The following is a 15,694-nucleotide window of genomic DNA, read 5'->3' as shown; positions in this document are numbered from 1 at the left end:
TTGAAATATAAATATTTTTAAGTATTTACACCCCCTTGTCACAAGTCAAATTCACCTACGCACATAGCGCCTAATATGGCACCCATATTGCCTTCTGATGATAAAGGGAACATTTTTTCGAGGGTGGAATGTTCACTGTTAAGGTGAAACGGCCATAAAAGACGAGCGGATGAAATTCATAGCGTTCTATGGAAAAAATATTAAACATATTTCATTGTATATTTTTTTCTCAGACATTTTTAGTTTGGGTAAAAAAAACCAGAGAAAACAAGCCTTTGATTTCATCATCATCATTTAGAGATCTGCATCTAATGGTATAGATGATAGCTGCATCGGTATTTTAATCGCAGCGTATCAGTGATCATTTGTTATGCACATGGTAGTAGGATGATTAATCTAACGCTTTAGGCGCTATGATATTCCAGGGACTAGAAAATTGGTCAGAAAAAATACCATTTAAATAAAAGGTAAATGTAAAAACCATTAGATCACTTCTGGACTAATTTTCCCGTAATTTCTATTTTCTGGATTTTGACTCGAGAGTGCCTAGATATCAAGTCGTAAGTAGTTCTCCGGGTTTTGGTTTTATTTCTTAAACAAAACTGTATTATTTATTCCACCAGAACACGGGTGAGAATTAGGGCTTCCATTTCCGCTGTTGATTTGCGATCTCGGTATTTGTAGGATCAAAGATTTTCGATCGGGCAAAATCTCGCATTTACGGGATTCTGCGTGTTTCAGTGCAGATTTTAAATAAAATTGTGTCTAAACACTAATGTTCAGACATTGTAATACTTTTTTCGTTAATAAGAAGTATAGGAACAAGTGAAGCGGTTATATGGTGTTTAAGAAAATATGAAAGTCAATATTTGATGATAAACCAAATAAAGTAGTATATTATAATGATTGTTACTTTGTGAAAAAAAATGAATTTATTTAAAATAAAAGAAATTGTAATTTTTAACACATTAGCGTTTAATATATTAAAACACAACTAGTTTCAGGTATTTTGAATTACCTATCATCAGATTTAAATATTAACTAAACTTTAGTTTATATTTACACCTGATGATGAAGTTATTCAAAATACCTAAAACCAGTTTTGTTATAATACATTAAACTATAATGTTGTAAAAATTACAAAGTGTTTCACTTGAAATAAATTAAAATAAAGTAGGTTTCAATGTTCGTGGGCGGCATAGATTTTAATACGTTAAATGTAAATTTTGAATACTTTCCTAAGCATTCCCAATTTAAAGAAAGTCATTTAATTTTTATGAAAGATTCTATGGAACTGATGCTAGATGGTGATGGGCAGCTTATTCTTAAAGAATATGACAGAGTAAGCTCTAACTCTTCTTGCATTGACGGGGATCTTTAAGCCAACCATCTACCTGCAGCTGTTATATAGTCCTGGTGGAGTCTCTGTCAGCTGCGCATAGAGGAAAGTTATTATAAAAAATTCTAAGGAATACAAACATGTCGATTAAGGAAGGGGGAAGAAAATGTATGAGCAGAAGCCAAAACCTTATTTCCCCCCTTAGAATCCCCTCTATGCCTCTGTTTTTTATATAAAAAAATAAGGTATCTACATTAACTTTTCTTTAAAACCCAAATTTACACAAATAAACGTAAACAATGATATACATATAATGACTTAAAAATATAGTAACACAGAACACAGTAAAAACTTTTTTTTTCTCAAAAAAATACCTCCATGTAAAAAAACTAAATAAATAATTGAAAAAAAATACAAATGAGATATGTATTGCTAGAAAAAAAAAATTAAAGATATTTTATATATACTATATTAAATTACAACAAACATAATTAAAAACACAGATATTTATAATGAGAGAATGGCTTTGAAAAAAGAAGGATTCTCTGGGTGATCAGAGGCAGAGGATCCAAAAACCACCCCCGTAAGGGGAGGACAAAACAAAAGAACGTGTGCGTTTCACTCAGAAGAAAGCAAAGTACCAACTGTATCAGCATCCCACTGGAACAGTTGCCTTGTTTCACCATATTTAACCCACTTAGGCGTCCGCGCATCTGAGGAGCTTCCAACGCGATACCCAAGTCCGAAAAAACCGACTAAAGAGTACAAAATTAGTACCGTTGGTTATCAGATCCACATTTCACGCTGATTGCATAATCCATGTCAAACCATTTATCAACCATCTTTGGCATAATCTAATAGTGCCATGGGATGTGTTCGGCCGATAAATGGTCACCTTCGCAAGCGCAGTCCGGGACACGAACAAGTCCAAGCTTATGAAGCTTGTCTGTGAACCTCCTCATGTCTCGAAACCATTTGAACGGTATGATGGTTAAACATTAAAAACTTATTATACATCTTGTATCTGATGAAAGGTAAAAGTAACCACGACGATCTCCCTGTACGTGCCTGTACGTTCCATCTATTCTGCCATTGATTGAGAATTACGCCTCGCATAATACCACATAGTTCGCTAAATCTTGTTTCAAAAGGGCGCAGCTTAAAACGAAAGTATATCATATTATCTTTTCTCCCCACAGCGGGTTTTACTACCGCCTCGCCTTTTTGGTCTCAAAATCTATCGAAAAAACACTGGCAAGTACAGGAAGAGTCTCAGACGCGACAGTATGATATACCTTTGTCAGTGCTAGCAGAATAACCCCCTGTCCACTAAAAAGTGCTAGTCACTAAAAAGGCTTTTTCTCTACCGTTCTCAATCTTCCCGGGACAAGAAGTAGCAAATCATTTACATAAGCTACCGTTATGCAACCTTTTGGTAGCGGAAGTAATAAAAGGTAATCGAATTAAAGGTTTTCCAGTTATAGTTATTAGCAATGATCTAAAAAAAATTTCCCAGACAGAGTTTGGTCTTCAGTTTTAAGAGAACCATCGGTCACCAGGCGTTATCGCACCAGATATACTCTGAAACACTACTATGACGTCATTTATGCTACTATCATTCACTTTATTCAGTGCATATATAAAATTATGTTTGGTCGACTTCATATTGACGAATCCAAACTGACAGTCACAAGGAACCGACAGGGAGACATTAAGCCTTCCCTCAATCAGCTTTCCATAAACTTTTTCTATTAAAGGAAGCGTGGGATTGGCTGGTAAGCCCTGGGATCCAACCTTAGCTTGTCATAACCTTTAGGTATCACTCTAAGCAAACCACGTTTGCATTTCTTGGGAAATACTCTCCATCGAAGGCATGTGCTCATCACCTGGAGCATCTTATTTCGTGCGAACTTCCATGTATTCTTCACAATTACGCCCATGATTCTCTCTATACCTGCTGCTTTTCTTGGTCCAAGCCCCCGCACAACAATCTCAATTTTCGCCTATAAAAAGAGTACAATAGCAGACCTTTAACCCACAGTCACATCGTGTAGAAGAAGAAGAGACATATTACGAACCTGTCTGTGATGGCTCCCTTCTCCAACTCCAAACTCTGTGGGGGTGCGAGTTTCACCAACAGAATTTGAAGGAAGAACTCTACATCAAAACACTTTGTCCCATTGACAATACTGGAAATGTAACAGTCTGAACCCTTACTAGTGTCACTGACCGCGCTGTAGAGTCCATGGGTCAGCATTGCCCACCATCATTTTCTCTAGCCCTCTCTCTTTGCATCGAAGATGCCTTTAGGATAGGCTAACCGAGCTACGCGGAGAGAAGATAAGAGAGCAACTTCCCTACCCCGTCCCCTTCCTGACCTCCCCACACTGCCTGTTAGCCCTTATATACATAGCATGCAAAGACGAAAGGTCAGATGTCTACCATGTTGATGAGAGAACTAGGTTTAGTGTGCCTCAGGGCGTGGTCAGCCGATTGGACAACTGTTTTTTATCAAAAAGTCCCCTAATTCTTCAGAAATTTCAGCGATACATTCAGAAAAATCATACAGCTCATTCTGAAGGCACCCATCAAATTTCTTTTAATTGGCTCCTCCGGTTCTAAAACGCCACGTGGAACGGGCTTTTGGCTCTATGCGTTTCCCGACGCTGAATTTTATAAATCTATGATCACTGATTATCACACCTGGGTGCCGCCAAGCCTCTCGCAACCCCAACGAAGCGCCCCAAACACAGGGTGATATTTTTTAATCTTAAAAAAAAAAGAAAAATAGTAGAGTTCTTTTTATTTTCTCAAATATTCAAATTTTCACACCATTTCCTAAAAGTCGTAAATAACTTGTGCTCAAAAAATAATGGAAATCATGTTGTGTTAGAGTGGGATTTGAACCTGGGACCTTTGGTCCATGAGTCCACAATACTACCTCGGGACTACGACCCGATATCAATATTGCTCTCTCCACCAATATTATTAAAAGGATTTAAGCCATACAAGGCAATGAACTCAATAGCTTTCCTTTAATTAGCCTTACCTATCCACCTTTATCAAACCATATGAGGGAACGAGCATTAAAATCCTCTTTTACGATGACTGGACGTTGCCTGAGAGCATTGAGAGTACTAGATAGGCCCAGGCTATGAAGGCCAGGAGGGTTCACTGCTTCTTTTATATATCATGTATGTTTAGTTATTAAATAACTCTGAAGAAAGCAACGTGTTGTTGCTAAAACTAGCCTGTTTTTTCAATGAAACGTGGTTCATAAAACAAAGTTATTATATTAACTTCTGTCGACATCCTTGTATCTATTTTAAAAATAATTCTTAATTACGAAACAAATTATAAAATTGTGTGGTGAGCAATTTATTTAATTTTGATTAAAATTTCACTGCTAATAGAAAAAACTAATTTTTATTCTGATTACCTGAATATGGCGAGCAGTAAATTGTTGAACCCCGGTTGAATAAAAACATGGAATTAATAATGCTCCCAGTTGTGTTCAGAACACGTTTGGTAATTAAAAAGAGCAAATAACAATAGGCAGTTGCCCAGATATCCAATTTGATATAAAACGGTATCCAAACAACATCAAAATTGAAGTTGAAATAAACATGGGTAACAGTGAATTATAAAAATAATGGTAGAAGCAATCGTATTGGATTTTTTAATATTACCCAAATCCAAATGTATTCACAGGTGAAACAATTATTTTGATCGTACGCTTATTCTCTTAGAGTATAGATGTATATGTTTATACTCTAAGCTTATTCCAGACATTGTTCCATATTTAAATGAAATCAATTAATTAAAACTATTTGTAATTGTTTATTTGAATCCGGTTCTCGTAATCAAAAGCATAGGAAAAACTTTAATAAAGAAGTTCAGTGCTAGTGGATATTGGATACAAAACATATTTTCTTTCATGCAGTAAAAATGAAAGCATTGTTCGGCAAAGTTTCTCAAAAATGCACAAAAAAATTAATAAAAATGAACGACTTTAAAATACGTCACAATTTGTTCTAAATCAAACAATGACAGAAAATTTTGATAGTTTTTTGGTTTCTGTGAAGCCAACCCACCAATCCGAATAACGCACTGAAGAGAACTAGTTTAAACAAAACTTTGAAAAATCGTAGTGATAATAATACAATAAATAAAAATAAAAATTTGATTAAATCGGTAGTCTGTTTATCAAAAAATAATTATGTTTTCATTTTATTGATTAAGTCAACGCCAAAACATATATTATGTTTAAGATATAAAATGTATGCTATGTATTTAGCTAAATAAAACAAAAGCGGGTTTTACTTTTTTTCCTTAAAACTAACTGTCCCTTTTCTCATAAATACTCGGTAGTTGTGTGAAAAAACAAGAAGTTTTATTTAACTTTTTGTACATAATGTTATTAGTACATTGGCGGGCTTATTGCCAAATAGCAATTTCTTCCAACCAACCAATAAAATAAAAGTTTTATTTTTCTAATTCAAGTTACAGAACATATTCAATAGAAAAAACATTAAAAAGCTAAAGATATATAAAAATAGAAAAAAATCTATTTTTTTATAAATAACCTTAAATCAAAACTATTACTCAATGGGAAAAAGGAAAAAAGAGGAAAAGGAAAGGAAGAGAGATTAAGGAAGAGAAAGGAGATGTTTCTTAAGACGTGATTTAAACGTTCCGTTGGATGAATGGATTTAAAGTTTTCACTTAATCATTATAGTTTAAAGACTAATGTGAAAGCTTTTGCAGTTGTCTTTATAATATGATGAATTATGACTATCGCGGTGATAACAATAATATTTATGAATCAATTTTGTTCAGCATAATTTGTTTATATTTTTTTTTTACGGAATTAGAAATTTGTTACTTAACATAAAATCCAAATGTTTTTGTTCTTCTTTCTTCATGTACTTACTCTTTTTCCAAATTCGTTTTTTTTTTTACTTCCTTATATAAAACTTAATATTATTTTTTAATTCGCAGGTAATAAATACGAGTACGAGACCCTCTTAATTTCCGACGTTTCAATAATTTCTTCAAGTGAAGATATTTTCTTGTGTATCACTTTTACAATTCAAAACATTACGAACTTTTGTAATAATACAGTTTTTACTTTATTAAGGTGCCATACTATATTAATAAAACATTTTGTAAATTGTCTCGAGTCACGCGAAACATTAAAAAAAAACTTGTATTATGGAGAATGAAAATCCAATATTGTATTATACAAGTTGTAACAATATAAGTTTCAAAATATGGGATAACAACAATACTTATTCGTTGACTTGTATTTAAACGTAGTTATGCAGAAAACAGCCAGCCATAGAAAAGTGAAACTGAGATAATAGCGCTTTTGTGAAAAGGGTGAATAATCGAATCTACACAACAGATGGAATGTTTTTGACGTAAACAGATGATAAACAATGTGTACGCTGGTTTTTTTTTACAAGACAAACAAGAATTTAATTATGTATTTGATCAGTGTTAATGATTTGAATGTACCGTAAGATTTTTCTAGTGCTGTGGGTGTTTTCTGAATATTGAGAAATGCTATTTTTGTGATCGACATCATTTTCAGAAGGTGATTTATGCAGTTTTTTGTATGACACAAGTCAGGCTGTTTTTGGCAAAACATAGAATTGACCTTATAGCACCCGATAACATTAATATCTCATTTTTTCAAAATTCGATTCGGTTCGATTCCCGCCAGTTGCAAGAAAAAAATCCAAGAAAGATTTTTTTCTCAATTGGTTTAGGTGTTGTGGTGTATTTTTCATTACCTCTTTCCATATCCTCTCTTTCCCACCTGCTGACAAGCCTCAAAATAGAGACTCAGCGGGTTATTCCTTTTTTTTAAAAAAAAGATTCAAACTATACAACAGAGATAAAAAAAAAAAAAACGCTTTTTAGTAAAAACTCAAGCGCTTTGTTGTAATTTTATGTGTAAAATGTTTAGATACTGAGAACCTTACCTATGAAGGAAAACCATAAGCCATGAAACAAATATTATGTCGTCAAGTGTAAGTTTTATGGTATCGTTTTAATCGTTGGATTAAAAAAAACACATTCTTTATTGAATTTCGTGTGATAGATTTTCCCAAAATCCTGTCAAAATATATAGATAAATATGTACATAAAACAAAAGTGCTTTTCCCGTCCATTTGATAGAACGCGAACGCCCGGTATCGTTTTACGAGTGTAATTTTGACAACGATAAAGATCACCGGTTTGGTGCTTCTGTTTGATAGTCTATTACAGGTGGCTAAATATGAGCGTTCCTGTATGTCTATTGGGAGATTTTCAAAGTAGATTTTTCCAACCAATACAAATAAGTGGCCATAACAAAAATGGAGACGAAAGTAACCCTTGACATTTTTAGCTTTGTATGTAACATTAAAATTCCTACACGGTGGCTGCAATTGAGTAATTTTATATTATTTTTAATTGTCATTTTAAAGTTCAGCAAACACTCTACATTTTTTTCTAAAATGAACTTACATCCGCTAATAAGCCCGCATATGTATAAAAATACAAATTAATTTCAACATAAAAATTCTCTGTAGGGTTAAACCATTTATTAATGAATGTTTGTTCATTAAAAATATTATCAATAAAAATAGCTGGTCCATAAAGTTGGTACTACAAGAAGCCAGAAGGCAGGCGAATTACATAACATGACATAACATAACATCCTTGTTTGGCTTGGGAAAAAATCACATTTAATTTTTGCGTTTTTACTGGCAATCAAAACCGGAACTCCCGTGCGCGAGGTAAGCATCCCACTGAATCACAGGGGTCGGCGCGTAGTTATAAAACATGTACGTAGTACATTGGTTCGCCATATTATTAAAGTTAATGTAAAAAAAAAAAAATCAATTAAAATTATTTAAGATTTGTATCAACTCTCATCTCTTGTAATCAAAACTAAAGTTTATAAATTTATATTGTTTGCGCATTCCGGACTTTTGTTGACCATTGTTTAAAAAAAAAAAAAATATTTATTCATTCAAAATTACAAAATTAATTATTTATTAAATTATTAAGGCTTTTTAGGCTATGCCCGTGTCAAGCCACAATAAATAACAATAAAAATACATAGTAAAATTAAATAGATCAAATTATAATGACATAGAATAACAACCTAGAAAAAAAAGGTAAATGTAATAATTATCAAATTCTAAGCACGAGTTTTTGTACTTTTAAAACTGGATACAATACGCTAGCTGCGCTACTCCCCCATCTAATAATTCCATCAGTCGCTGTAGATTGAAAAAAGGAGAAGCAAACACTTTTAAGTAATGACCAATCGATTACGTCGCGAAGCGATTAAAAAATAAAATTTATTTTTCTTAGTTTAGGTGTAATATACTTTACGTGGGAACTTCAGCTTAGGCATTTATCAATATAAACTCCTAAGTATTTGATATTATCACACTTTTCAAGATTAATGCAAAGACAGGGAAAAGAGGGTTTGGGACACGTATGAATAATCAGTACATTGTCGATTTGAATTGGACGTAGGCAGAAATTAATGTGTTTGGTTTTGCTAATGTTTAGGGTCAACAAATTCTCCTCAAGCCATTTGTTAACCTTATTTATGCCAATATTTGCCTTTTCAAAAACTTCATTCCATGTTGGAGCCTCGTAAAATAACACAGTGTCATCCACAAACGTAATTGTTATAGTGGCTACAGGTAGATCACAAAGTTTATTTATATAGATCAGGAATAAAATAGGACCCAAAACACTTCCTTGTGGGACGCCGTGGGTATGTATTTTTTCACCAGTTTTATTATATTAGGAGATATTTTTTCGTATTCAGGAGAGCTGTTATCTTTGAGTTCATTAATACTAGCAATAACTTCCAAAATGTTAGTTGGGGATAAATGAAAGGAATGGTTGATATTTTCATTTGTGCGGGGAATATTTTTAGCAAGTTCTATTTCAGTACGATTTGTTCGCATGAGGATATTATTAGCTAAATCAGAGCCAATTTTTGTGAAATAATTTTTTACAATTGTGGGAGTTGATTTGAGTTTGCGTGCAGGATGACGAGAAGTTAACACAAATTCTTTGAAAACATCTCTGCTCTGTATGTTGCAAAATCTCAATGCCCCGTTTTTTTTTTACCTGTTTGGTAATATATTTACAGGATGTTTTCTTTTTTCCAAATACAAATCTTTATTACAATATTTGAGTTTGTCCAAATGTTCGTAGGCAAAAGACCGGATTTCACCCCCTCGGGAGTCATTAAGATTAAAAAATTACAACAGGGATGGAGACACCTTAAATAAAGAAATATGGAAGTCTAGGCATTAACAGGGCTTATTACCTGTCATTGACTGGTTTGAGTGGCCACTTTACACACTGTGTAAAATTCACCATTTTGCCTATGTCATGTCCGGTCTATGGTTTACGAACATTTGGACACACTCAAATATTGTAATGAAACCAACTGGTCCAAGAAGAAGTTTAAAAATTGAAAAATTGATTTTCAGGCGTTGCCTAGTATGTGAAATAGTTCAGTCAGATGAACCTCTTCACAACAATAAAGGTTTTAGCTCTTAAACTTCACTAAAATCAACAAATGGAAGAATTGAAGAAATATGGTTTTCAAACATAGGCAAAATGGTGAATGTTACACAGTGTGTAAAGTGGCTACTTAAACCAGCCAATGACAGATCATAAGTCCTGTAAATGCCTATACGTCCATATTCCCTTATTAAGGTGTCTCCATCCCTGTTGTTATTTTTAAAATCTTTATTACTTAATCTGTGTTGATAAGGTAAGAAGGGGATATGTCAACAAATGTAAATTTTACAGGAGAGCAAATTTGTTATTTATGACTTTTTGTCGGACCAGGGAAGATCCATGATCAAAATGTTTTCATGCAATAAATATAAAAAATATATTCTTTCTATTTAATGGCATTCAAAATTTTCGGAATTATATTTTTAACAAAATTGAATGAAATATCTTCCTTTTTTCTTGTCACTAATTACAAACGGAACAGGCTGGTGTATTAATATTATGGAGTTTTCGAAACGAAATCGACGCAGTTGATCGCGTATAAGCTTCTGTTAATAGCAGACAAACGGCGTTATGTAATCACAAATAATATAATAAGCCCATAGATGACGTAGCATACAGACACAATTTAACTTGTCTTCCTTTCCCATGGCAAAATTGACAAAAGAGAAACATGCAAATATGGTCAACTCGACTTGTATCCAAGTGCGTGTTATTTTCTGCATTTTATGACTTGACTCTGTATGTTTTTGTCCAATATATCAAAATGTAATTTTTCTACTCGACACATTTTCCTTGACCCACAAAAATAAAGTTTTCAGTTCTTTAATTTCACAAAAATCACAACAAATGAAAGAATTGAAGGAATATAGATGTTCAAATATGGGCAGAATGATGAATGTTACACAGTGTGTAAAGTGGCCACTCAAACCAGCCAATAACAGGTCATAAGCCCTGTAGATGCCTAGACTTCTATACGAACTTCCTTTAAATGTTTTTCATCTCTGTTGTAATGTGTTTATATTAACAGCTCCCCAGGGAGATGAATCCAGTCCTTGTCTACAAAAATTTGGACAAACTGAAAATATTGTTAGTGCTTAATATATTAACTTATATTAAAATTTTGTTTATTTGTGTATTTTCTTTCAAACATTTATTTTACTAATATATTTAGTTCGGTATTTATTTTTTTAAACACAAATTTCCTTATACCCAAGATTTACATAAAAAGAATTAAACCTAAAAATTATACAAGATTTATATTTATAAAATTAACCTAAAAATTATACAGCATATTCCGTAGAAAGTTTAAATTATAAAACATTCTACAGTAATACAACAAGAAAATCATAAGTACTGTTTCATACAGCTGGGCAAAGTAAACAATAAACTGTGTTTATTATGAAATGCATGAATAAATAAATATGATTACCATTCACCATCTTTCAAAAAGTTCAAAAGGTTTGTTCTATAGGAACAATACCCTACACTAAAAATATCGGATACGTGGGAATAACTATTGCCGAGTTCATGAAGTCTGTCTAATATGGCATTACAAGTATACACTGTCCGTGAATTGTTGCTACAAAACGGTGGCACCTGTCTAGTCATTCTTCCAGGCACCCTGAAGTTGATGAGAGGGCAATAAAAAACGCCGATTTTCGGCATTGAACTGAACTGAATATTATTTCTAAGAGTCTAATAATGTGGCATGCCGCTGTCATTTTTTTGTGCTAATCCCGATTTTTTTTCTTCTTTTATATGTTTTATACTGACCTTGCACGGAAGATATGCATGAGTTCCAAGTTGCGCTGTAATATTGGTGGGGGTAGCAGGATCGAAGTACGGTCCCGTGTAGAGTCCTGAAAATCTTTTTACAGCGTGCCTCGCAAGGGGAACCTCTCCGCACGAAAGAACTGAAAAAAAATAAAATATTTAGGTATGTCTTAAAAACTGGGAGCATAGTAAATAATACTCAAAATAAAATCTGGAAGAATTGTCGCTAACTTTATGATGAAACATTTGAACGTAGTTATGTAGAAAGCAGCCTGTCCGCAATTTGGAAAAAAATGAGATATTGATGTTATCAGGTGCAGTAAGGTCAATTCTATGTTCTGCTAAAAACAGTCAGACCGCTTTCGTACAAAAAACTGTATTAATTATTTTATGAAAATGGTATCGACATATAAAAAAAATAATTAAAACTGGTCAAATACATAATTAAATTCTTGTTTGTAATATTTAAAAAAACTAATATATTCAATGCTTATCATTTGTCAAAGTCTATGACGTTCCAACCCTTGTATAGATTTGATTATTCACTACTACAAATATGCTATTATCTCAGTTTCAATTTTCTGTAGCTTGCTGCTTTCTGCACAACTACGTTCATTTGAGGGAATTATTTGAAAATCCAACAAGATCTAAAATTAAAATAAGTGAGATATTAATTTTAACATAATTGGAAAATAATTGTTTTAGCACTGTTAATTCAAAATACGGCTTTATTTTTGAGAATCTAACTTTCAAATTTTTGAGTTTATTTCAATCATAGCAACCTCCGACTTGAAAATTGAAATGTTGGCATTCTCCAAAATTAATTAAATTATTTTTCTGTTGTAACATGAAAAAATCATGAATGTTTTTATCATCAGTTCCTATAAAATATTAACTGGTTATAATAAAAATTTAAAATTAAAAAAACCAATTAAGGTATGACTTTTTTTCTGATTTGCTCAAAATTAAAAATTAAAGACATTTTCCAAGTTTGCCCACCATTTATAAAATTTGTTGAATATTGTTTTCAGTCAGTAGTTATGTATTTGTGGGATTATTGTTGGTTGATGCAAGATAATCCTAAACCAATTGGAGATGACGTAAAAACCTTAGTTGATTTTCAACGTTTATTCGTTACATGTTAATTTGATTATAAAGCGCAAGGGTAATGACAGTAACTGAACTAAACTGCATACATGTTACCACGCCCTGTGGTACTCTTATAAGTCTTGTTTCTGGACGTCTCTATTGCGGAGATGAAGTTAATGTACTCCAGAACGTTACTTTGAATTAGTCATCTGATTTCGTTATTAAAAGTTGACGTTCCGTGTGTTTTAAGTTAGTCTTGCATAATATAATAAAATTTGGGATATTTTAGGGTACTGTGATAGCTTCGGTTCTATTTACTTTCTTTATTATTTACTTATTTATTTAAGAAATCATACAGTTCTTATATAAATACAAAATACAAAAGAACAATTTGAAAAGTAAGACGAACTACAGATTTCAAATTGATTTATTATGAATGCAGGAGGAGAGAGAAAAAAACAGTTAAATTCTGAAAAAAAAACATCTTAAAATATAAAAGTTAAATCAAAAGTACATAAAAGGGAGAAGACATTGTTTAGCTTTAACTTTACTTTCCTCCCCCTTCTCTCTGCTTCCATGAACATTTATATTTCTTGGTAAAAATTCACAACCAACAATAATGAATAAGATGCAAGTAGTTGATGTACATATGAATAATTAAAAATTAAGAGTTGAAATTGAAAGTTAAAATTTAAAATTAAAAAGTTAAAATTAAAAGCTAAAATTAAAAGCAAAAATGAATTTTTTTTACATTTTATTTCTAAATTGAATTAAAAAATAATATCATATGTCTATGTCTTAGTAGAATAAATCAACCGAAACTCAGTAAATTTAGTAGATAATGACGTTAATTTATGGTTTGACAAAAATATTTTATCTTGAAATACGGAAAAGACAAAAATTATCCCATTATTTATTAACAAAGTAATTTAGATTCAGTAAAAAAATAATTATTCACTCAAGCAATTGCAGTATAAAGAATTGAAATCCTAAACGTATAGTACTAGATTTAACAGATAAAATTAAATATCTTAGTGTATAAATACATCAAAACTTAAAATTCAAATACCACATCGGTGAACTAGTTAAACGTATTAGAAAATTAAAATACTACAATTTTATTAGATTCAGAAATGTTTTAAGAATAATTAATTTAAAAAAAGCTTATTACTCAATTGCTCAATCTTTATACATATACCAAAACTTAAAATGCAAAGACCACATAGGTGAACTAGTTAAACGTATTAGAAAATTGATATACTACATTTTTATTGGATTCAGAAATATTTTAAGAATCATTAATTTAAAAATTGCTTTTTACTCAATTGCTCAATCTATATGGTATTGTTGGATGAAGTGGGGTGCATATGCTAAAATATTATATTATCTAAAAATAGTGCAAAGATTAATTTTGAAAGTAATAAAAAAGTAACCCTCAATAATCAATGCAGAATACCCGTATAAATGATTTAAAGTTTATACAGTAGACAAATTTACTAATAAGAAAAAATAAACGAATTTTAGAGGAGTTAGTCACTCAGATACCAAAAAAATATCGAAATTCCTAAGCCTCACACAAGTCATGGTCAAAATAGTTTTGTTTTCAAAGGAATAAAAAAATATATTAATCTCCCCAGTGAACTAAAAACGGTTAAATCTAATATTTCACTAAATAAATTATTTTAAGTAAATTTAAAAAAAAATTGAACCCATTTATTTTAATAAGTATCACTGTATTTTTATTTTCTGTTTTTATCTTTATTTCGTTTATTTCTTTTATGTATATTCTAAATAATATAATTTCAAATGAGTGAATAACTGAAAAACAGTGTAAGTCACTCTCCAAGCACAAGGAATAGTCTTTTTTGGATAGTTATAAGATTAACAAAATATATGAAAGTAGATTGTAATAGAAAAAAATGTATGTAATGTGTTATAAACAGAAGATACTAAGTTGTTTTCTTCGGTCGATGCTTTAGATTTCAGATAAAATTATTTGGCGTGTGTGTGTTATTGATCTATGGGCGTTGCACCCACACATTAATTCTAAAAATAGGTTGAGAAGCCTAAAAACAAGCAAAGGTAAGTAATGTGCATACTTTTGAAATCAATAGAATTACAAATATTAATGATATATTTTGTAGATTTTTGACAATCTGTTCGGACAAATTACTATTCTTAATATTTAAAGTATTCAATCTGTTGTAAAACTTTTCAGTAGATACTATTTATAAAACCACTAACTTACATTTCTAAGTCTACCGGTTTTGAGACGTACTTATCTGTTCGTTAGGACACTAATAATTACACTAACATGCAAATCACACTGTATACCTCCACAATAGTAGTTTCATATATTTTTGTGCTACTATGGTGGAGGTGAATAAAAGAATTAACATGTTAATATATTTGATGTTACGGGGAATTTACAGGTACGTCTCGAAGCCGGTAAAAATAGAAAAGTCTGCATATGGTTATAAACAAATTTTATCTAAAATTGATTAAAAGTTCACGTATTCAAAAACAGAAAAAATACAAAGTTTATTAAATTCTCTCAAAACAATATTTTTTGAACGTTTCATACAAAATGTATATTTTCTCACATTGTTTTCCAAGAACGTTAAGTTTTTTTACAAACTCATTACTTTCAAGAAAATTTCCCAGTTTTCACCGAATAGATTTGTTTTGTTATAAGAAAACGCTTAAATGAGTTTGTCTCCCCAACTAAGTTTGCATAGGCCCATTATGTGTTTTTTAAACATTTAAATAAAGTTTTCTCAATTACGTGAGTTGAAAAGTAATTTATTTTGGAAGATTTTTTTGCGGATTAATATTTAAAATTAACCAAAATTGCCTTAATATTGTTAGGTGAGCTTGAAGTTCACGAAATTTATAGGATGTACATTTTTAAACCACAAAACTTGTTTCTGTTATTTTTATAAA

General features: G+C 31.4%; 1 protein-coding gene across 1 annotated transcript in view; it reads right to left on the bottom strand.

Annotated features, from left to right (window-relative positions):
- The window catches only part of LOC148271194 (lachesin-like), a gene marked incomplete at its 5' end in the record, with an annotated part of 48,384 nt that extends 36,578 nt beyond the window's left edge, over positions 1–11,806 (bottom strand). The window contains one exon of the mRNA XM_088241721.1: positions 11,663–11,806. Coding sequence (XP_088097847.1) covers positions 11,663–11,806 — 144 coding nt within the window. The remainder of the gene's footprint in view (positions 1–11,662) is intronic.
- Between the last annotated feature and the right edge of the window lie 3,888 nt (positions 11,807–15,694).

The sequence above is a fragment of the Micrasema longulum genome, unplaced genomic scaffold, assembly GCF_059751315.1.
Source record: "Micrasema longulum isolate JH-2025_06_02 unplaced genomic scaffold, ASM5975131v1 h1tg003032l, whole genome shotgun sequence".
In the NCBI taxonomy this organism is placed as follows: Eukaryota; Metazoa; Arthropoda; class Insecta; order Trichoptera; family Brachycentridae; genus Micrasema; species Micrasema longulum.
Note: the sequence above shows the minus strand (reverse complement) of the source record. Positions and strands in the feature narration are given on the sequence as shown.